Genomic DNA, 23,164 nt, shown 5'->3' on the forward strand with positions numbered 1-23,164 from the left:
AAGTTACAGTTCGTTGTGTTTGTGACTTTAAACAGTGGATGTGCTTTTGTAAAGCTTTGTGCTTCATTCAGCATTATAAACCAGTTCTTACGCTAACGTTTTGACCAGCAATGTATCTCTCTAGCCTACCTTGCCTCACCATTTCTGTTTTCGAAAGAAAGATGTATGTCCATGGCCTTCAAATCTTATCCTAGTGTTCTAATCCTTGGTGGTTGCGTGCGTGCTTGCGCTCTTATTCTCATTCTCTCTCCATACGCAAACATTATGTTCTGCATGCCTAAATAAATTAGTTTGTTTTACAAGAAATGGCCTACTGTCACACTGCATGCAGACTATAACCAAAAGCACACATTTTGTAAATAAGCGGGTCGGATCGCGGGTCGGGTATAATTTTGTCCTAATTAATATTCGCGGTCCGAGTTGCGGTCGGATTGAATAAAATATCGGGCGACCGCGGGCCGCTTGTGACCAAACCCGCGCAACACTGATTCCAATGACACCAAAAATATCATCGCTATATTTACTTCCACCTTCAACCCGTACTTCGCTCAGATTACTTCTCCACAGTCAACAAACTACTCCAGCCAACAAACTCTTTGGAAGTGTAATAAGACCAATGGAAAATTAAACGTGGCGATTTTCTAGGCTGATTTGACATGGAACTATACTCTCATTCAAATGAAAATAGTCCCTGTAGTCTAACTTCCAGCAACAAGGTTGAGCTGCAGCAGACAAATTAGTGACTGGATTATTATGCCTGAATGAGTTCCAATAGTTCCATGTCAAATCAGTCTAGAAAATCGCCGTCTTCGAAAGTCTTAAATAAAAAAATTAACGGAAATCTTAGTCACTTTTAAACGTGATGCTAGCAGGCGAGATGCTAATGGTCTAATCCGATTCAATGATCTAGGCTGGAGCTAAAAGTGGTATCGCCAGACTCAGAAAATGGCTGGATGAATCAATTGTTTAACAAGGGGAGGTGGAAAATGAGTGCAATTCCCCAAATGGTGGAATATCCCTTCAACTACTGTAAATAGGCCCTAGGTTGTTCTTACTCTGGAGTTACACTTTAAAGAAGCATAAAAAAAACTTCACTTCACTTCACTTTAGCGATTGAACCATTGGCCCAAATATTTAGGGAAACGGACAAAATAAATGGTATCAAAATTGGAAGGAAAATGACCTTCTACTTTATTTAGTAGAAGACCCCCCCCCCCCCCCCCCCCCCCAGGTTCTCTTGGTCCTCTTGGTTTGACTTTTTGCAGACCAGTTATAAGAGGCATGCTAACACATGATTGTCCAGTAGGGGGCTGTAGAGCGACTTGGAGGGCATGGCTATACCAAAGTCCTTTTAGGCAAGTCCGTCCACTCGGCGGCCATATAGCAACGCTTTTTGGGCACTCATCGGGCATCCTATTCAACAGAAACACGTGTGCGCAAGGCTTCATGACACCAATCTTGCTCCAGCGGCGAGTTCACAAGACATGATTTGCACAATGTCTTCACAACACACCATATGATTGGCTCAATGTATTCACATCACACCACATGATTGGCTCAATGTATTCACATGTCAACATTTTGCTGAGGAAGGGGTGGGATATGTGTAGACAATGGCCATATTGGCGTTACAAACTAGCCCCATGCATTTCTATGGAGGATTTTTTGAGTGCTGTGTCTCCTCATTAGAAAGTCTCTGGCTAAACCAAGAGAAGGAAGAGTGATTTCCACTCTGTATTTTTAGTAGTTTCTCTTGAGTGAGATTTGAACTCCTGCAAGTCTGAATTATGTGAACTCCTTGAACCGACCCTTCTGGACAGTGAACTATGTGTCCTTGTTTCACAACATTATTTTGTTTATCGCTAAGACTAAGTCATAGTTGTATCAACACCAAAGCAGACAACCATTATCCCCCCCCCCCTTTTTTTTTGAAGGGGGTGTGGGGCATTGTGAGTTTCTAGTAGCTCTATTCCTACACAAGGGTTTCTCTCTCACATACACACACACATATCAGTTTTGTTTCTAATTCTACATGAGAGCCATCACGTGAGTCCTCTACAGCACAAGGTCATCTCGGGTCACCCAGGACCAGCCCAGACTCCCCCTCAGGACTCTTTAACCACATCAAGATCTGTAAACCAAAAAAAGCTCTGAGCACACCGACCATTTTGTGATTATTTGTGTAAACACACTCACAAAGAGACTCACAGACACACACACACACACACACACACACAGACACACACACACACACATACACACACAGACACACACACACACACACACACACACACACACACACACACACACACACACACAGACACACACGTTCGTCTTAATAACTGAGGAAGAAGACTGGTCCTTTTCCACCCGCTCCGTGGGCCCCACCCTGTGTCCTTCCCCCTTATCTGGATCTCTGGCTCTGGCGCCACCAGCTCGCTCACTCCCTCAGATGAGGAATGTGGTGGGAGCTCACTACCCGGCTCTCTGTCCATCCTCAACACGCACTGAAACACACACACACACACTGTGCCGTGGGAGCTCACTGCTTGGATTTTATGTCCATCTGCAGGGGTGTTTGGATAAAGATGAGCAATCAATCAATCCTCCCATGATTATTCAAGACACACACACACACACACACACACACACACACACACACACACACACACACACACGTATATGCACACAAACACACCCATACACACACACACTGTTGTATTTGGGAGGAGAGCGTTAAGTGAGGCCCTCAATAGAAGGCCAGTAGGTCTGATATAACCACGTCAACATGGTAACACCAGAGAGGGTTATGTTGAAGCAAGAGGCGCACATGTTTTTTGTAAGGGGGAGGGGGAAAAGAGGTTTTTGTTGGACAATTTGTTAATATGCGCACATGTTTTTGATCCTTTTCTAGTGCAATTTGTTAGTGTTTGGGATTTGGAAAATAATAACTTTTTATTAGACCATGCAGCTGCCAGTTACTGCCCGGTTGCCAGCGAGCTAACTACACTACTGGCTAAGGTAATATTTTAAACAGAGAAGTACCATTGGAATTTGCACCTAGTTGAATATATTACTGATGTTAGTTAAACTTAATTGAACTTGCAACAATAGTGTATATTAAGTTTAATATTAAGTCCCTTAACTGTTAGCCACTAGTTTGTACATAGCTATATTGCTATTGCCAACGGCTTCCAGGCCTATAGCTTTTTAAGCTAGCATGAGCTAGTTAGCTAGCTCAGTTCACAGACAGAATTAAATTATTCATTCCATGTCTGAAAGGGTATTTTCATTAGTGCCATTCATGATTATAGACAGTAATCCGTATAGACAGTTGGCAGCTTAATGTTGGCTCGTCAGCAGGAAATTCCCACTTATTCCGGTTCCGGCCCTGACCTATTCCGGTAAGTTAGGACTATACATCTGTCAGCATGCAATGTGTTTCCTTAGCTTGTCACCATTCTTTCCTCTTCATCACACACACCCACACACACACACACACACACACACAAATACACACCTATTGCACTACAGTATATAACTGTTGCGGATGGAGCATGACCATATTTCACTAAGTAACTGTGTTGCCTAGGAGTGTATGGCCCAGAACCTATTGCACTACAGTATGTAACTGTTGCGGATGGAGCATGACCATATTGCACTAAGTAACTGTGTTGCCTAGGAGTGTATGGCCCAGAACCTATTGCATGTAACTGTGTTGCCAGCAGGAGAAAGACCTAGAACCTATTGCATGGAACTGTGTTGCGGCAAGAGCATGAGCCTTTGCGGCATGCCAAAAAGGCCTGGTTGAAATTGTCATGATGATGCACTTGAGTGAAAACCGAGGCCAGTTCAAGTCTGCAGCTGTGCAAATCACACCTCAGTGTTATCTCTGATGGCATGTGTACAGTTACGTTTTTTTTTTTTTGCTCTCTCTCTGTGTGTGTGTGTGTGCTAAAGGGTGCAGAAAACTTTCCTGCCCAACATTTCCATGTCATTCATGATGCACACTATTTTAAAATTCTATTAAAAACATTTTCATTTATCATGTTAAATCAAATTAACCTACTGCAGACTCAGTTTTCCCACAGTCTGATTTAAAACAGAATTTTAGTAAAACAAGCACCAAACAAAGAAGTCCCTGTAGTTATGCTGACTAACATACCAAAGAAGTGGATTGCACTGACTAAAAAAAAAACAATTCTGGCCCTGATAAAAATCTGTAAAAAAATATATATAAAAAATGTGCCAGGTTTGGAGATAAAAGCACAAAACTACATAGCGCATAACAGATAGTGAGAAAGCCAGTGTAGTGTGTTACTGTCTACTGAACAAAAATATATAAACACAACACATTTGGTTTCGATTACATTTTAGGCTATGAGGTGAAGAAAAAATGTGTACACATGTGGTAACAATCTTTATTTGTGAGCGTTTCCTCTTCACATTCAGTTCACAGAGTAACAAGCCCTCAGTTGCACGGCCTGTCCTGCAAGCACCACGCTTCCTCAAAACTGGCTATCAGTGGCATTGTTTTGTTTTAAAAATGCACATTTTAGAGTGGCCTTTTAGTGTGACCAGACCAACAGGACATCTGTGCGATAGCACACGTTTTAATCAGCTTCTTAAGATGACCAGACCAACAGGACATCTGTGTGATAGCACACGTTTTTAATCAGCTTCTTTAGATGTCACACATGTCCGGTGAATGGATCCTGTTGCTCACTAACATAGACTATAACAAATGTGTTAAAAAAATGGAGAAATAAACATTCTGTTTGAATAGAAGATCACTTTTTTATTTACTTCCATTTATGAAAAAATAGGAGCAACAAATTGTCATTGTTTGCTCAGTATACAATATAACATTAATAAATACAAAACTACAGATCTCCATACTGTTTCTTTGAGGCACATAGGCCTGCACAAGGTGCTTACATTCAATTAAAGGCATAGAAAGTAGTTCTTGTTAAAAAAAAAAAAAACCACACACACACACAAACACACATTTAAAATGCTTCTGGACTTATGGTGTAAGTCATGATCTTTGCTCTTTACATAGTCAACATGCACAGAAGATACAAATGCAATTGTCAGCTTTGTCTTAGATAAAGATCATCATTGCAGGTAAAAGCAAAACAGTGACCACATCTTCAATCCAAAAAGGCAACAGTAGTATAAACATAGAATTTAACACGCTATAAGGCACAAAAGTATGACCAAATCGTACACACACACACACACACACATCATACTGTTTACACATAGCATGTGAATTAATACTTCCCACCACTCTTCCATTACAGTCTGTTGTGTTTCAGATGTATTTATGCTGAGCCTGACTTTACATTTATGTGCTTGCCTGAGTGTTTGTGCTTGCCTGAGTGTTTGTGTGTGTGTGTGTGTGTGTTTATTTGAGTGTGTTTGTGTGCACATGCTCGTGTGTGTCTGTATTTTCTACTGAGCTCTCCATTTGACTCCCACACATTCTCAAACTTCCTTCTCCCGGCCAAAAAATGTTAAGTATCTAGTGGCAGGAACCATCCATAGTTAACCCTTAAGGTCCACCCCGGCTTCACCAGTCACACATCTCTTAATTTAACACACCAGCAGCACGCATGGACATAACCTCATAGTTGACTAGATACTGTATCTGATTATTTACATTTAAACAGAACAAGCCGTCAAACAACCTGATGAGAAAATGTGAGAAACATTATAACTTCGGCACTGGTGTGGAATCTTACAGCGGAATGTCTTCCCTTTTGACCTTTTGTAAGAAGATTGGGGTTTTTTACAGTTTAGTCTACTCAGAGAATGGAGAGCTAGCGGATCATGGGGAGATATTCGCTGAATGTCACAAAAATTGTTACATGTTAGAAATCACTTAGCATCACTTAGCTTTTAAGACATAGCTGTACAGCACAGGAATACATAAGAATGAAAAACATATTATTTTACACTGTATACAAACCAAACATGTTGTACTGAAGCAACTTACCCATGTATGTATTTATAAATATAACTCTGACTCCACAGTGAAATTCTGTTCTGCTTACATAATGTAACTTAATAACATTTGTTTAATTGATCTTTCATTTCTTTGTTTTCCACACAACTGATATGAATATAACATTCAGTGTGACTTTTCCATGAAAAGACGATAAATTGTCCAACGTGTTTTTTTCCCTGTGTCGTTGTTGGCATCCCATAGTTCCTAAAGCCTGTCACATGATCAGGAACTGGCACGGCCATTTTTTGGTGTCCATGACGCTCCGAATCCGATTTTCCATCTGTCATGGTGCACTGATGCAGAAGTCTTTATCAGTCTAGACATGCTTTGAGAAACTGTTTTTGGAAATTGATTGATTTGATTTTGTTATGCCTTGACATTTACTACTGTGTTTGTTGAGCAGTCAATGGGTAGTGGGTTCTAACTTTGGACAGCGTAAGAGAGACAGGAAGAGAGAGAGAGAGAAGAAGAGAGAGAGAGAGAATTTTCAATGCAATTTCAATGCAATAGTATTCCAGGGGCAAACATCTCTCTCTCAGTTTGTTTTTTCTCTGCTGTTCTGTTAGTTTAATTTGCACATGAACCATCTCCGTCCTGGAAGCTTGTTCACCAACAATGAGGTCCGAAGGACCCGCCCTTTGATCCCCTACGCTGTATTTCCATTGGTGTGAGCCACCTGTCCATTCTGGCTGTTACCACCTTTGAACTTTGCCAGAATGTATGCACCAGTCTTGTTCTTCTTGTGGTAGGTGCAGTAGATGCCTATGAATACTGCTAGTAAGACCAATATAGCTATTGCCACCAGGATGGCAATCCAGGTCAGATAGTTTCCTGATGGAGAGAGGAGAAACATGTCAGGGTTGGCACAATGCGTTACTAGCGACCCACACAGTGTAATGTTCATTTAATAGACAAAATGAATTTCCCCTTGGGGATCACTAAAGTATCTATCTATCTATCTATCTATCTATCTATCTAAAAACATCTGCTTTATATTATTATATTATATTATATTATATTATATATTACATTACATTTGGCTGACACATTTTTAACCAAAGCGACTAATAACATGGTGAACAGTTTAAGTTTTAAAGCAATTCTCTCAACAATTTTAGGACAATTTAAAAACGGTAGAGTACAGTAAGAATAAGTGCATCAGTGACTGCTGTTTTTAACAGTTGAGTGTCAGTTCAAGACGGGTGGTAAGTGCTAGGATCAGCAAGACTTGTTGTAAGTGGTGCTATGAGAGGAGATGTTCTCTAAAGAGCTGGGTATGAAAATGGAGAGGGATGTCCCTGCCCTTGTAGGAACTAGCAGTGTGTTCCATGAAAGAATTGTGAATAAGCTTTATAGTCTACTGTATTTCTCCTATCCTTGTCCTATGCAAGCATCCTTTATTTATCCTTGAATTCAATGAAACCTTGTCTAGAGGCCTTTTGCCTATCACCAGGTGTGAAATGTTAATGTTTGTAGAACAGCATGTGTCCAGGCCTCTGAGGAACCTCCCAGGAAAGGGGGTAGTTTTAATTAAAAGACAATAGAAGCTGACCAGACCTGATGAAGGCCTAATCCTCATCCTCCCTTTCTATTGCATATTCAAACTGGGTTGTACCTAGAGGTCACTCCTTCTTTTGTTTGTAACATAAAGTTAGTAGACTGTTTCTGTATAGTCAGAGAATACTGAGAATCTGGTGAAATCCATGATGGGGTGAAACAAACATGTACTTTTCTCCCTTGAGGGCCACTGGCCCCTCATTGAAAAGAATAAAGCCTAGATCCTGATCTTGCATCGTCCTGATTGAGTCTTAAGAGAAATATGGTAGTAAAAATATACTATCAGTTATGGAGGTTCCAACCGTGAGATTAAAATTTTGGATTTAAATTGGATTCAAATTTTGCTGAGAGATCTTCAACATCGTGTTTGATGGCCCACTCTTAAGGTAAGGTAATTGATATTTTCTGGTGGTGAGATATTAGGGAGTTGTCCTAAATAGTCCTTGTCAGACTATCAGGCTCCAGCAGGGAGCTCTGTGGGCGTTAGTAACAAGCTTGTTTTGTTCCTGTAAATGGCCCGTAAGTATTATTGAAAATACTTTCGTCTCTATGAGACTGGCGTTAGAACAATAGTTCTGTAAATAGCCATATATGTTTCAGACAAAAACATATTCGGTCCTATGGACACAATCTGGAGTTTATCGGATTAAGCTTTTCAGGGTAGCCGGGGTCTTGGCCATTCCCCACTTTACGGCTACATTTGGGGGGACTGCTTGCCTAAGAATCTCTCACATGAAAATGAAATTGCATAAGAGTGTTGCTGGTCATAACAGATGTATGAAACCATCTTTAGATTACGTAACTAAGATCACAGTTTGAAATAGCCTATAAAGATGAACTGAAAGCGTAATATTAAAGGAGAATTCCGGTGTGATATTGACCTAAAGTTTCTGGAATCCATGCATTTCCACTGAATTATTTTTGGAATCTGATCCCTTATCATAGCTGTTCATTCTTACTCGTTGCTCGACTTATCGTGACTAAATTCAAGATGGCTGCAAACGTTAAACTTCGTGAAGATACTGTCTGTATAAATCGTCTTGTAAGTAAACTACCAGTGCTTTTTCAAAGTTCTCAATGTCTCGTTTTAAATGTCAGGGCCCTAGGAAGTCTACCAATGAAGTGTGGAGATACATTGAGCCTCGTAAATGGGTGTAAAACAGTGATTTATTTGAATGGCTAGCCCGATGCCGAAGCACCACTACTGAAAAAGTTGTTGGTAGCATCGGCTAACTAGCGCCAGATTTTGGAGTGCAGGGGACAAGTCGAGATGGGCTATGAGACATACGTTCACACTCGGTATCATGTTTCAATACACTTTAGGTCAATATCACACCGGAATTCTCCTTTAATAGTTGGGCGTCGAATGACGTTTTCCACCGTTTAAAGTCCGTGTTGCAGGGTTCATTTTCAAACGAATTTGCACAATTTGCTTGTTGGTAATAAACATTTAAAGGAAAATTCCGGTTTTTAGCACTTTAAGGCCCTTTTCTGGTTTGTTTTGGATGAACTAGAGTGGTGGACACCGGAATTTTGACGATTGGTCCTGTCTCGACTTTTCTGACTCGTTTTGAATCGCCTTTTCACTTCTCAGGGTGGCTGGCAATGGGCATACTGTAGTAGGCTACTCAAACATGTCCTAAAACAACCCTTAACGTTCGTTTTCAAAACTGTGCAACTCACTGAGTGGTTAGTGGAGTTCGTTGACTATTAAAAGCAAATATATCGGCGCAATGTATGATTCGTATTTGAACCTGAAGCATAGACGGTGGCGCAGTAGTAATATCAACATGCAGTGAGTCTTCCAACAGAAATCAATGGGATTTTACAAAATGCCAAATAAAAGACGACAGAAACTGTATTTCGCTACGCTCAGCGGCGCCGGAACGAGTTTGAAAGTGGGGGTGCAAAAAAACAAAACAAAAAAAAGCTGGTTTCGGGCTGGGTTCCCCGAGACAATTTTGAAAATTCCAGAGGCCAACTATTCACGCACGTTTTCACGTGGGATATAACGATATAAGATAGTCTAATAATAATTTTTAAAAAAGTCTAACAAAAATTGTCATTATGTTAGGTGCTGTGTAGTGATTTCGGGTGGTTTCATTCAAGCTGATTGGACTGCAAGTAGCGTCTTTTTACGAGTGATTTAGTCTAGGCTACAAATTCTAAATGGATAATCTGCTAAAATAAACTGCGCCTGATATTGACAGACACAGACACACCAGCATAACCTGAATTTCCATTCAAGGAATAAAGGAGGTAGTCTGTAGCCTACAATAATAATGATCACAATCTCCATTTTCTGTCCTGTGCACGCAGCCAAGCCTTGTCAATGACTGTGATGAAAAGATCTGCACGTAACCTACTTTCTACATTTTGAAGGTTAGCGTAAAAGGTCCCCCGGTAACCTGTCACTGTTTATCCCCGTAAGAAAACGACACTAGAATTAGTTACCCAACTGTGCCTGTTCCCTTTGTGTTTGACTGTAATCATGTTATACATTAATTAGTGATTAAAAATGACCTTTCTGCGCTCCATATCTGTAACACGAACTGATCTGACCTCACTTGACCCGAGTTTACGTGTAAGCCTGTGTTTGCATGATTCTCTACAACGTTTTACTGCATTGCCATGAACAAAGTAAAGGCAAAAAAGGTGTTTCTTTGTCGAACAAATTGGGATGCAATGTGAGTCTTGAATTGAATGCCATGCAGGAATTTGCTAGGATCTCAAAACCGGATTATGAACATTCTTTGCCATAGAGAAACACACAATAGCGTTGGATTATAAACATGCTTTGCCACAAAAACAGAGAAAAAGGTGAGGTAAGTCGAGCTATATGAAGTTATTATTTTTCTGTCACTTCGTCTGTTTTATAACCCAGAAGGATGTACTTGGTATCAAATGATAGCTCTGTGTCTCCTCTTTCATCCGACATGCGTGGCATATCTATCTGATGACAGGTCCGCGATTCAAACGAGAGTAATGGGTGTGCAGTTGGTTTTTGTACATGACGTTATTATTTTGCAGTCAGTTCGTCTGTTTTCATAAGCCAGAAGGATCGACATACTTGGTACCAATGGGTAGCCCTGTGTCTCCTCTTTCATCTGATATGCTTGCCATATATATGCGTTCACAGGTTTGCAAGTAATTCAAACGAGATATGTAAATATGATGCAATTTGATTTAATTTCATGTTTTTTTTAAATCTTCATACTTTAACGTACAGACAAGTCACAGGATAAAGGCTTCTCGTTGCTAGGAACAGTTGCGGAGCAATGTAACAGAGAAGAAAGGGTGTGTTTTTTGACGCACTTTGCATCAATCGGCTTCGAAATGGTTAAAATCTCACGTACCCCCTGAAGTGCCTTCACGTACCCCCATTTGGGAACCACTGGGCGATGCCGTGTCGGTGTTGTGGTCAACACCGGTGCTTCCGGCGCGCTTGGCTACGCTACTTGTTTTGGAACATCAACGAACACCACTAACCACTCGGTGAGTTGCACAGTTTTGAAAACATAATAATATATATCTCAAAGCCTATAGCAATCTAACCTGACTCTCGCCAGATGAATTTCGTTCCGCTTAGCTCCGCCTAGCTTCACTCACATCCATCTGGGACCTCTTCCGTTGAGAGTGATTTCTGCACCAGATTTTATGGTAGAGCCAATCAGGACGCAGGGCAGGAGTTTCATAGATGTGACATAGCGTAGAATAGCGTAGAGTTCGATGTGAGTGGTTGAAGTAGCACATCAATAGATGACGGACAAGTGGCTTATCCAATCATATGCAAGCATTTTTTGATTAGGCCCAGCCTTCTGAAGCAACACTTCAAAGGATTGATCCTAGATGGATGAGTGGAGCTAGGCGGAACGAAATTCATCTGGCGAGAGTCAGGTTAATAGCAATCATGGAGACCTACAGAACCACCATGTTAACAGAGCCATTTCAAGATGAACACATTTTTTCAGAGTGTTATTATTGTAAATATCTAACAGTGTCATTTACATTTTTTTACATTGATACAACCTAGGAGGTGTACGACTCAACTTACTCCAAACAGCCACAGTCATCTTTACAGAGACTTTCCCCTGAGTGTTGCTGACAATGCACTCATAGACACCAGCACTGTCCATCTCTACAGACTCGATGAGGAGAGTGCTGCTGCTGCTGCTGCTGTTCTCCAGGGTCTTGTTGTCGCGTCTCCACTCATATGTGGGGCTGGGGTTGGCATCAGCAGTGCAGTTCAACTCCAGACGGTCCCCCTCTGTTAAGCTCACATCCTCGCTGGGGCTCACTATTGTGGGTTCGTCTGTGAGGGAGGAAACACGTAGAGGGGGTTGTTTTGAGAATGATTTTGCTTCTGACAAAATGATACCAAAAGATTTATATATATTATGTATATATGTGTGTATTAAAAAGACCTACACAATACTTCCAGTAGGATACTATTCGATCTGTTATTAGGAATGGGCTCAGGTGTGTTCAGGTCCAGTTGGGCAGCACAGCTGTAGGAGGCTCTGTTGTCCTCTCTGGAAGCTGTGATACTCAGATTAGCCCTCACAGTGACGTTCTGATCTCCTTCGCCCACAATATTGAACTGAGTGAAGTCTGACTGTTCCAGCTTGCTGTCCCCTCTGAACCAGATGACGGTGAGGTTGTTAACTGGAGCCACACTCTTAACCTCACACTCCAGCCAGTATGTGTGTTCCTCCACCAGTGGACCAGCATTATGTATAACAAGGTCTACATTCTCTGGAATTTCTGCAGAGAAACACACACAAACACAAACACACACACACACACACACACACACACACACACACACACACACAGAGAGAGAGTATCCAGTGTTACAAATGAACAAACAAAGGTGAGACGACAACAGTGAAGTATACAACAAAACATCAACTGGAGTAAATATAACACATGTTACCGTGTGTTGAACTTACACACTCGTACATCTATGTTTTGGGAAAATATGTTCATATTGATGATGTAACAGCACGGTCATTGTACATATGTGCAGGATGAGGTGGAGTCATTACGCTGTTCACATGGGGCGCTGTTCAAGTAGACAGGGCTGAGGATAAAAACAGATTCACTCACTGTATATGGTGACTGGTAGATGAGTCGTACATTGCTCATCAGTGCTGGTGAAGCATGTTATGCCACCCTTCAGTGACCAGTCAGTAATGCTGGACACATTCCAGACCAGCTGCTGTGCGTTTTCTTTGCTTGTACCTCCCATTGTTGCCTCCCAGCCTATAAGATCTGCATTGTACTCAGTGCGGCAGGTTGCTGTGGCTGGACTTCCGAATTTCACCACCAGAGCAGGAGGGTCAATCACTGGGTTCTTCCCAGTACAGTAATTACCTGCTCCCCCCAAAAATAAAAAAATAGAAAGAAAACAAAAAGCAGTGAGAAGGTAGATAGGAAGCAAAATCTGACAGAACCAAACTGTGCATTATAATAATAATAATAATAATAAAGCTTTATTTGTATAGCACCTTTCATACACAGAATGCAGCTCAAAGTGCTTTACATTTGAAGCATGTAACACAATAATAGTCAGTCATTATCAATCACTTTTCTTTGCTGTTTATGATATACTCAGCAACATATCAAAAATATAGAAAATGACGTCATAAGACTGGCATCCTTAACCCTCTTACCCCCCACAAGCACGCCATATGGCAACTGTGGCAAGGAAAAACTCCCATATTCCAGGAAGAAACCTTGAGCAGAACCTGACTTAATAGGGGGAGCCCATCTGCTTTTGGCTGGCTGCGCCCTCCAATAGTAGCAGATGTAGAATAATCTGAAAATGTAGTCTACAGGATAAGATGAGTTAACTAAAAGCTTTCCTGTACAGGTATGTTTTCAGATCTTTTTTAAAAATATTTACTGAACTCGCCTGCTTGATGTACAGAGGCAGGGTGTTCCATAGTTTGGGGGCATAATGGATAAACGCAGCTTCTCCACTTTGTTTGTGGAGCACTTTGGGTACGATTAAAAGATCTGAATAGAATTGGATGATCTAAGTTTCCTTTGTGGTTGATAAGATATTAAAAGCTCAGAGATATATGAAGGTGCTATGCCATTCAGAGCTTTGTAAGTAATTAACATAACCTTAAAATCAATTCTATAGGAAATAGGGAGCCAGTGCAGTTCAGCCAACACAGGGGTGATGTGTTCCCTCTTCTTAGTCTTAGTTAAAAGTCTAGCCGCAGAGTTAGAGCATTGTATTCCATAAACATTTGCTGTGTTATTATAGTAAGGTGAAGAATAAATATGTTTCTAAAGTGTTCCAGTCTTTGTTTATGATTATGGCTAAATTGAGTTACAAGCCGTTGTAATAGTGTGTTCACGTGGCTGGGAAGTCGGAAGTCCCCACTTTGGAACTCCATACTTCTGAACTGAGAGTGTTCACTTGACAACAAACGGGCGACTTTGCTAATGATCATAGGCTAACCAGAAGGCTAACACAATGTAGTTACTCAAAGGTACTCTGGGAAGTACTGTTCAATATCACCTGTTATGAGTATAACATAAACAAACAATGTAGTGACTTATTTGGGCAAGGAACAAGTAAATTTTTTTATCTTTCACTTTGTTGAGTGACATCAAAACATTCTTCTTTGGGCTCTTGCAAAACTCCCCCACAGCCCCCCACCCCCCTCCCTGTTCTGTGTGTGTTGGGAGGGGAGTTAATAAGAGATATTTAATACTTTGTTCCTGTGTCAATCCACTTTATTACATATAACTCTACTCATGGACTTTAATGTTTGGATTTTTTAAAATGGGTGGATCACCTGAGTTAATACTAATGTCTGGTGAAAAGTTCATGCAAATAGTCTCACTGGAAGTATACTTACTGAAAAATATTGATGCATTCAATACTTTCCCCTGCTGTATGCACACATGCTCAATGTACTACAATTTGTTTCATGAGAGCAGAGCTCCAGAGGTCCATATTGACTACTCCTGTGACCGATGTGACCACTGATGCAGCCTCATGTGACAGCTTCCTGTTCACACAGGGAATTCATGTGTTCTAAATTTCATGTGCGTTTTTTATACCAGAGGGCACAACAATTACAGCACACTTGCGAGGCCATGCATGTCATTTCCCTGAGCTCTGATCTCTGGCCTTTCATCGGCGCTTCGCACAGCGAAGTCGTCATTGCCAGCTTTGCGTCACAAAGGAAGAGGACACATATGAGCGTCTCACTCGACCACACCAGCCCCCTACGCGTGGGAGCAGAGCTCAACATTGAGAACCTACATTCTGCGTGGGAGTAGAGCTCAAAATTGAGAACCTACGTTCTGCGTGGGAGCTGAGGTCGCATTCCTTTCTTGCTTGTTTATTCCAGAGACTGCTGGATTCTTTTTTTGGCTCCTGCTCAAAGAGGAGAAGTGAGAGATAGTTACACGTTATGATCTGACTGTGGGCTTACACAGCGTCCACATACTGTAACGGAGTGCAGTTGAGTATGCGCTCTGATGACCATACCAACTCTGGCTCTTGGGCGTTGCCATACCAACAAGCCCTGGCTCTTGGGCGTTGCAGTCAGGCTGCAGGTTTGGTTCCCCAGGCTGGTTGGAGTGACTGCTACACATACAATGGCAATTTGTTTCATGTGACCATTTTGACGAAACGCTCATGGTTTTGGACTCATTAACTCACTGTATGTAGTTACACAAGAGACACGTAGGCTCTCGTTGATTGTGTGGCACGTAGATTGTGTGGCACCTTTTCCCCGCAAAATGATGCTCTGAGGCCTGTGCAGAGCAACACATTCCCTACACACGTGTCAGAGTTACGAAAGCGTTTCACCACTAAAAACACCTCACCCTCTAAGGACTCTTTCCCAAAGGGGTGGTCAGACAGGGTTGCGTACGGCCAACAAACAAACGTACAAACATAAATCGTCTCTTGGTTGCAGTGAGCTCCACCAAAACCTTCAGCCACCAACATCCAGCCCCATCTCCCCAGCCTCCCCTCTCCCCTCCCCTTACTTATATCTCTCCCATTCCTGTCATGGGTGGGCCAAATAAACACGTCTCACTTCCTGTGTTACATTCACATTAATAACCTTACTAATGTGACTCACAGAGACATATACTTTGTGGGTGACGGTCCATTTGTCAACAGCCCGTTGTCCCAACAATGACACACTGTGGTAACCATGACGACACCACCTCAAAACATTTCCTGGTATTGTGCCCCGGTGATGATTCTAATCGGCTTGTTCCCTATCAAATATTCCTGCCCTCCAGAAGAGCTCCTTCACAAACTGCAAACATGTTGGACAACAGTGAGGATCTCCGAATCCAGTCCAGTCCAGTCGTATGTAGTTGTTGTATTTTAACAAGAGGGGCACACAGATAGCCCATATGCAGATGACAGCACGAAATACACTGACGACCACACTAAAGTCTGACGGACACACAGAAGGTCACAACCAGGGTAGGAATTTCACGGCGGCCACGTCGTAGCCCCTTGCATTGGCCGTGACGCCCCTTTGAAAATCAGAGGTTTACAGGCCACGGTGGCCTTGGTGCCCCCTTCTTTCAATATTCTGCTTTGCGTCCTACTAATAGCGATATATATTTAGCCTATGGCCTGTCAAAACAATCTTAGCATTCACAGCGCAAATTACAAATTAATCAGAGGACAGCTGACTAAGAGTTTGTGAAAGTAGCCTTAATGATCACAAAATGCTAAGCATGCATCTAGGCTATTTGACTTTCTTAAAGCTGAGCTGTGCTTAAATTGTTCAATACAGTACATGATTTCATAACAGGCCAAATATCAAATAAATGTTAAATATAGCCTAGATATCTGTAAATATTAGATGATCAGATGATTTACAGTTATATGTAATGTGTCATGTTTCATGTTTTTGTAATGTTTCATACAGTGATGCAGGTCTACTGCAGTGAATAGGCTAAATACAACTTTGATCATTTTTATAGCTACTACTGTATAGTTAATGTTGGCCTTAGTGCCCTGACATGTGGCCTTTGTGCCCTCCACCAAATATGCCCAACTGAAGGCCAAGTGGCCTTGCCCCCAGAATGTTGAAATTCCAAGCCTGGTCACAACACATGCCAGCTTTGGGTCACTGCAGTGGTACTGGACACAATGTGCCACTGCAACAAGGCAAACCTCTGCCCAAGTGTCTTTATCATAATATAATACCACATGCAGGGAAGAGAGAGAAACAGAGCGAGACATAGAAAAAGAGAGGGAGAGTAGAAGAGAGAGAGAAAGAAAGAGTCAAAGAGAGACAGAGTAAGAGAGAGAGAAAGAGAGTTAAAGAGAAAGAAAGGACGGAGAGTATGGAGGGAAAGAGAAATCAGCACAAGAAAAAAAAAACATCCAGTAAGTTAATGCCACTGCTAAAATAAGTATATTACCTGCCACTGTCATCACCAGAAGAGCTAACAGCTGTGCAGCCCAGAGGAGTCCTCCAGAGAGAGTAACGTATCCCATCATCCCGATTTAGTCCAGAGAGAGAGACCACAAAGTGAGACAAAGTGAGAGTGTGAGCGACTGCCTGAACTGACTTGCGCTGTGAGTGAGTAAAAGTGAGGGAGATTACTGGTCCTGTCAGCATATAACTGCATAGCATATTTCAAAACTGAAAGTCCAGTGGCGAAAACCCCCTCTATAATAAAACGCCCCATAATGGGAGCCTCTGGCTGCTACGTGCAGAAACCGTTATGAGCACACTTTCTCTCTCTCTCTCTCTCACTCTGCCTATCTCTCTCTCTTACACACACTCCCCCCCTCTGTCTCTCTCTCTCTCTCTCGTTCTCTATCTCTCTCGCTCTGTCCAGATTTTTCCTTCGCTCAGCCACACTGGCTCACCCCCTCTTCCTGTTCTCCCTTCATCTCTTCTCTTCCTCTCTTCCCCTTTCTCTCTCTGCATATCTCTCTCCTTGCCAATCTCTTAACCAAGCATGTCTGGCAGCACACACACACACACACACATATGCAATGCGCGCACGCACACACACACACACACACACACACATACGCATGTGCACGCACACACAAACAGAGAGAGAGGGGGCGGGGCAGAATCTGGCAGAATCTCATTTACTATTACTTAGAGGTGGTCTGGGAGTTTCATGTAAGAGGGGGCTTTACAGGAAAAGTCATTACGGGGCAGAGCAACCAGGACTTTGAAAGTGGAAGGAACAGCAACATAAAATGAGTCCACGTGTGGAGGTGTGTGAGTTTGTACGCTCATGTAGATCAACAGCAGCAGGCTGTAGTTAGGGGACAGTCCCACAAAACCAACACATATCCACAACGTGTACCCACAATTGTATTTGTATTCCATTTTCATTGACCTATCGGTGACCTTTGGCTGAAATGATATAAGGATGTGAAAGAAAACATTGTGTAGACACATTAATAAATCTAGAAGCCAGAAGAGGCCTACTGGTGAAAATCCTTATTTCAACCCTCCTGGTGTGTAATGTTTATTTCAACTCTACTGGTGAGAATCCTTATTTCTACCCTCCTGGTAAAAATCCTTATTTCTACCCTCCTGGTAAAAATCCTTAGTTCAACCCTCCTGGTGAGAATCCTTATTTCAACCCTACTGGTGTGTATGTTTATTTTAACCATACTGGTTTGTAATGTTTATGAATAAATAGGGCTTCACCTAAAACTATAAAGGGCTTAATTATAAGTGTGTGTGTGTGTGTGTCTGTGTGTGATGTGTGTGCATGTATGTATATGGCAATATACCAAGACATACAAAGCACATTGAGTGTCTACGTCAAAGAGGTTTTATGGATATCAGATCTGCTCACAGTGTGAGAGCCAAGAGTGGTAAAACCCAAGATTCCGCATGTGGTTCTACACCCACACCCACACATACACACACACGCACGCACACACACACACACACACGCACACACACACACACACACACACCAGGGGTGTAATGCTAAAATAAGAAGTGGTTGCACAATGAATTACTAAAAATATCCTGGTGTGATATATTCACTTCTGACTAGCACTTGACGTTTGAATCACTGTGTTGCAACTGTGTGATCTCACTCTGTCCCTCTGCCCTATTGGTCTTTGCCCTGTCACTCTCTCACATGTTGAACTATGAATTATGTCATCACGGTAAGGTGGACTGAGCCATGCTGTATGAGATTTTTTAAAAAGTCATTCAGAACATGTTTGATGATGATGGAGGTTATTGACCTATTCCTATAACAATACCAGTGGTATTAAATGGTCCCTAGAGTGTACATATTGTGAATGTGGATAATACAGTGTGCTGTTTGAATGTTAAAAGTTGCAATTGGTGAATAAACTCGTTTGAAAGGTGGATAAACTTGAACTTCTAAAATGTCAAAGGTGTTTACTTGGGTTAAGCCCCCGCTACACCCCTGATTATAACCACGACAAATGTAATGGTAGCTTTAGCGAAGTTCTACAGGAAAGACACAGTAGTCACACATTCTGTTCATAACTTGTTAACCAATCACATCTCAGGAGAAGCACTCCTAGCAAGTGTACTCGCCACGTCATCCATTCTTAATTTCCTAGCCAATCACAGTGGATGCACTCACATTGCTGATGCCTCCCATTCATTCAATCAGTCTACTACGAACCAATAGGAAACAAATGTGCTTCTTAAAAACTTCTGTGTCTAACTCCTTTCCTTGCTAGAGATGAAGGTAGATCCCGCGGCACTCTGCTGATAAAAAAAAGTCCTTTATTTAGCGGACAAAGGACTTTTTTTTATCAGCAGAGTGCATCTGGATCTACCTTCATCTGTTTCAACTCTATCTGGCCATTTCCCTTGAAGAGCACCTGAAACATTTCCATCCACTAGTGACCCACTGCAGTGCTCTCCCATCTTTTTCTCTCCTTTCCTTGCTACTTTCAGTGAGCTGACTTCGACGTCACACATGAACTGGAAGTGAGTAGTTATCTGAAAAACCCCAGGATTTCCCACTTCTACTACTCTCGTATTATATGTACTCCTCTTGGCAATCCCCTTTGCCACACCGGCTTGACATAGCTACGCACTGACACACACACTGACACACATACAAACACAAGCAGTAATCAGTGCCGTGACATTCTGAAGCACACTCCCCGTTCTCCACTTCCCAGAAACTGGCCCATGACGGGAAGCACTCGTGCTCTGATAGAAGGCAGAGCTGCCAGCCAGTGGACATAAAAGGCCAGGAGGAAGGAGAGTGGGAGGGAGTCTGGGGTGTGTGTGTGTGTGTGGGGTGTGTGTGTGTGGGGGGGGGGGGGGGGGGCCTTATCAGAAAGTCCATGTGCTTCCCTTTCCTCCTGCTGAGACGCTTGTCACTGCAGAACCTTCAGCTTCGGCCCATGCAACCCCCTTTTTTTTTGGCTGATAGGCTGTCCAAGCTGTATGCTTGGTACTGTGTGAAAACAACAGTTCAGTGTGCTGAGACATTAGTCCAATGCAACAAAATTTAAGTACATTTTTGGTTCGCAAATGTTCCTGTGTAAGAGTGAAAAGCAGTCTGCATTACACTACTCCTGTTCATGTGATTTATTGGGAAGATATTGTGACCATGCCACTTGCTTCCCTTCACATTTATTCATTTAATCAATCACAGAAATAGATCATGATATTTCAAATTCAAATGAAGTCTTTTTGTGCAGATCGAAGCTTAAAAAAAATGTCATGAACAAATGTCATTAACCCCATTTGTGCTTCCCAACTGGCTCATTCCTAGTGCCCCGCAGGATTGTCTGAAAGCCCCCTAAAGGGCAGTACCACCCCTGTTGAGAAACCTTAAAGTATCCATTCAATTATGGAAAAAAATGTGAATCAAAAACGCATGGCCTTTAAATGGTGTAAACGGAACTTTACAACTTCTTCCTCATTTCCAGAATTGGGATCTATCTGGTCCCGCCCCTTTCCACACACTGTTCACCTGCTACTACTGGCTGGTTGCTGATTTTTTTTTATCATACCGGCCTTATCTGTCCATTGCAAGAGGCTGCTTAAAAAAAAAGTTGATGTGAGGGACTTTAGGTCATAGGGCCCTGTAGCACATGGTGCTACACTGCCCCCTTCCTCTGAAACACTCACATAGAGACAAGTGACTTAATTGTTAATTAATCACATAGTGACAAGTGACGAAAGCGTTTCACCGCTAAAAACACCTCACCCTCTAAGGACTCGTTCCCAAAGGGGTGGTCAGACAGGGTTTGTGACTCACAGAGACACATACTTTGTGGGTGATGGTCCATTTGTCAACAGCCTGTTGTCCCAACAATGACACACTGTGGTAGCTATGGCGCCACCTAGCCCAGAATATGCAGATGACAGCACGAAAGACACTGATGGACACACAAGTCACGGACAGGTCACAGCACATGCCAGCTTTGGGTCACTGTAGTGGTAGTGGACACAATGTGCCACTGCAGGCAAACCTCTGCCCAAGGGACTAAATATCATAATATAATACTTCATTCAGTGGAGAGAGAGAGAGACAGAGAGAGACATAGAAAGACAGAGAGAGTGGAAGAGAAGAGAGAAAGAGAAAGAATGAGTCAGATGCATAGTAAAAGAGAAAGAAAGAAAGGACGAAAAGTATGGAGGGAAAGAGAATTTGGCACAAGAAAAGTTTAAGTTAATGCCACTGCTAAAATAATTATATTACCTGCCACTGTCATCACCAGAAGAGCTAACAGCTGTCCAGTCCCGAGGAGTCCTCCAGAGAGAGTAACGTATCCCATCATCCCGATTTAGTCCACAGAGAGAGAGAGAGACCACAAAAAGAGAGCACAGAGTGTGAGCGACTGAACTGACTGTTGCGCTGTGAGTGTCAGTGGTGGAAACCCCCTCTATAATAACACGACCCATCACGGGAGCCTATGACTACTACATGCAACCGTTATCAGCGCACTTTCTCTCTCTCACTCTGCCTCTCTCTCTCTCTCTCTCTCTCTCTCTCTCTCTCTCTCTCTCTCTCTCTCTCTCTCTCTCTCTTTCGGACACACACACATACCCCCCCTCCCCCTCTCTCTTACACACACAGACACCCCCCCCCATCTCTCTCACTCTGTCCAGATTTTTCCTTTGCTCAGCCACACTGGCTCACCCCCTATTCCTGTTCTCTCTTCCTCTCTTCCCTTCCTCTCTTCTCTTCCTCTCTCTGCATATCTCTCTCCTTGCCAATCTCTTAACCAAGCATGTCTGGCAGCACACACACACACACATATGCATGCGCACGCACGCACTATAAAAAAAAAATCATTGCTAATATTGAAAAAAAACAAGGCAACACATTGCATTCAGATTTTTATGTTTTCCCAACGATTAGCAATGTGATTACCCCAATTACAATAACCTCGTTGTCTTTACTAATATTATTTAGTTCTGATGAGGGCAGCGCTTTAGTCATGTAATTACCCCAAATACAATAATGTTGTTGTCCTTACTAATATTATTTAGTTCTGTTGATGGTAAATTTCTCGTTCTACCAATTAATATATGTTTGCTCAGTCAATAGCCTCGTTCACAGCACTCGTTCACTTATTTTCCCTTGGCCTGCATCATTTTTAAATTCACAAACTAAAATAAATCCATAACATACAATGTCGTACATTTCAAGTATTTTATTTCACTGTGACCAAGGGTGTATTTTACTGATTAAAAACAAAAAAAGAGTGCCACTATGCCTCTTCAAAATAATATGAATGAAAAATAGACAAATAGAGTGTTTGTGTGTACGTGCAAGAGAGGGTGTGTGTGTGTGTGTGTGTGTGTGTAAGAGAATTTTACTAATTAAAAACAAAAAACAAGTGGCACTATGCAGTTAAACCTTTTCAAAATAATATTAATATGAATGAAAAATAAACACAGAAAGGCTATAAATGTTACAATATATGCTACAATTAAGGTAAATGTCACAGTAGACAATGTCACAGTCTTATGGCACTCAGAACATGGCCCTAACAGCCCTAATTCACAGTGACTGAACATAAAAACGTGTTGGGGAGTAAATGTTACCATTGTAACCAACATAAATGCATGTCAAATGACATACCGTATCACTCCAAAATGAAACCACAGAAATTATACCAACTTGAGAGGTTTATAATCCAGAACTGTCTGTCTTCTGGGGCTCAGAAACATGGGCCTATACAGCTCAAATGTGAAATGTGTAAATATGCAACCAACACAACCACCATAAATGAAAAACTATTAGTACACTTTGACATCAAATACGTCTCACAAAAACCTGAAACTCACACAGAAAACTGTTTGGGAAATGCGAAAAGTTCAAACATTTTGGTTAGAAGAGCCCATCCACATTAGCGTTAGAGCATAAGGATATATGAAGTAGTGTGTTTTGAGGCTGTGTGCATGTGATTGTGTGTTCTAATGTAATACTTGTAAATGTTTGTCTGTGGTGATCTTATGCATGTATTATGATGGTTAGTGAGCAACTGTAACCACACCTCTTGGGATGTGTGGAAGTTTGTTGAACATTTGGTTAAAAGAGTCCATCAGCATTAGAGTTGACAAGGAGCAACACAGAATAGAAGGCCAAGGC

The 23,164-nt window shown here is 41.9% G+C and overlaps 1 protein-coding gene across 2 annotated transcripts; it reads right to left on the bottom strand.

Moving 5' to 3' along the window:
• Nucleotides 1-4,397: 4,397 nt before the first annotated feature.
• On the bottom strand, nucleotides 4,398-21,426 carry LOC121718623 (hemicentin-1-like). Of its 2 annotated transcripts, none has more exons than XM_042103701.1 (5): nucleotides 21,266-21,426; nucleotides 12,680-12,946; nucleotides 11,999-12,334; nucleotides 11,625-11,882; nucleotides 4,398-6,844 (listed from the first exon to the last, which is right to left on the bottom strand). In XM_042103701.1, exons 1-5 carry the CDS (start codon nucleotides 21,342-21,344, stop codon nucleotides 6,660-6,662), a joined length of 1,125 nt encoding a protein of 374 aa, XP_041959635.1. In that variant the 5' UTR covers nucleotides 21,345-21,426; the 3' UTR covers nucleotides 4,398-6,659. The 2 variants fall into 2 exon arrangements, with proteins under 2 accessions (XP_041959635.1, XP_041959634.1); XM_042103700.1 differs by lacking the exon at nucleotides 21,266-21,426 and adding an exon at nucleotides 16,997-17,469.
• Between the last annotated feature and the right edge of the window lie 1,738 nt (nucleotides 21,427-23,164).

This window comes from Alosa sapidissima, chromosome 9 (assembly GCF_018492685.1).
Source record: "Alosa sapidissima isolate fAloSap1 chromosome 9, fAloSap1.pri, whole genome shotgun sequence".
NCBI lineage: Eukaryota > Metazoa > Chordata > Actinopteri > Clupeiformes > Clupeidae > Alosa > Alosa sapidissima.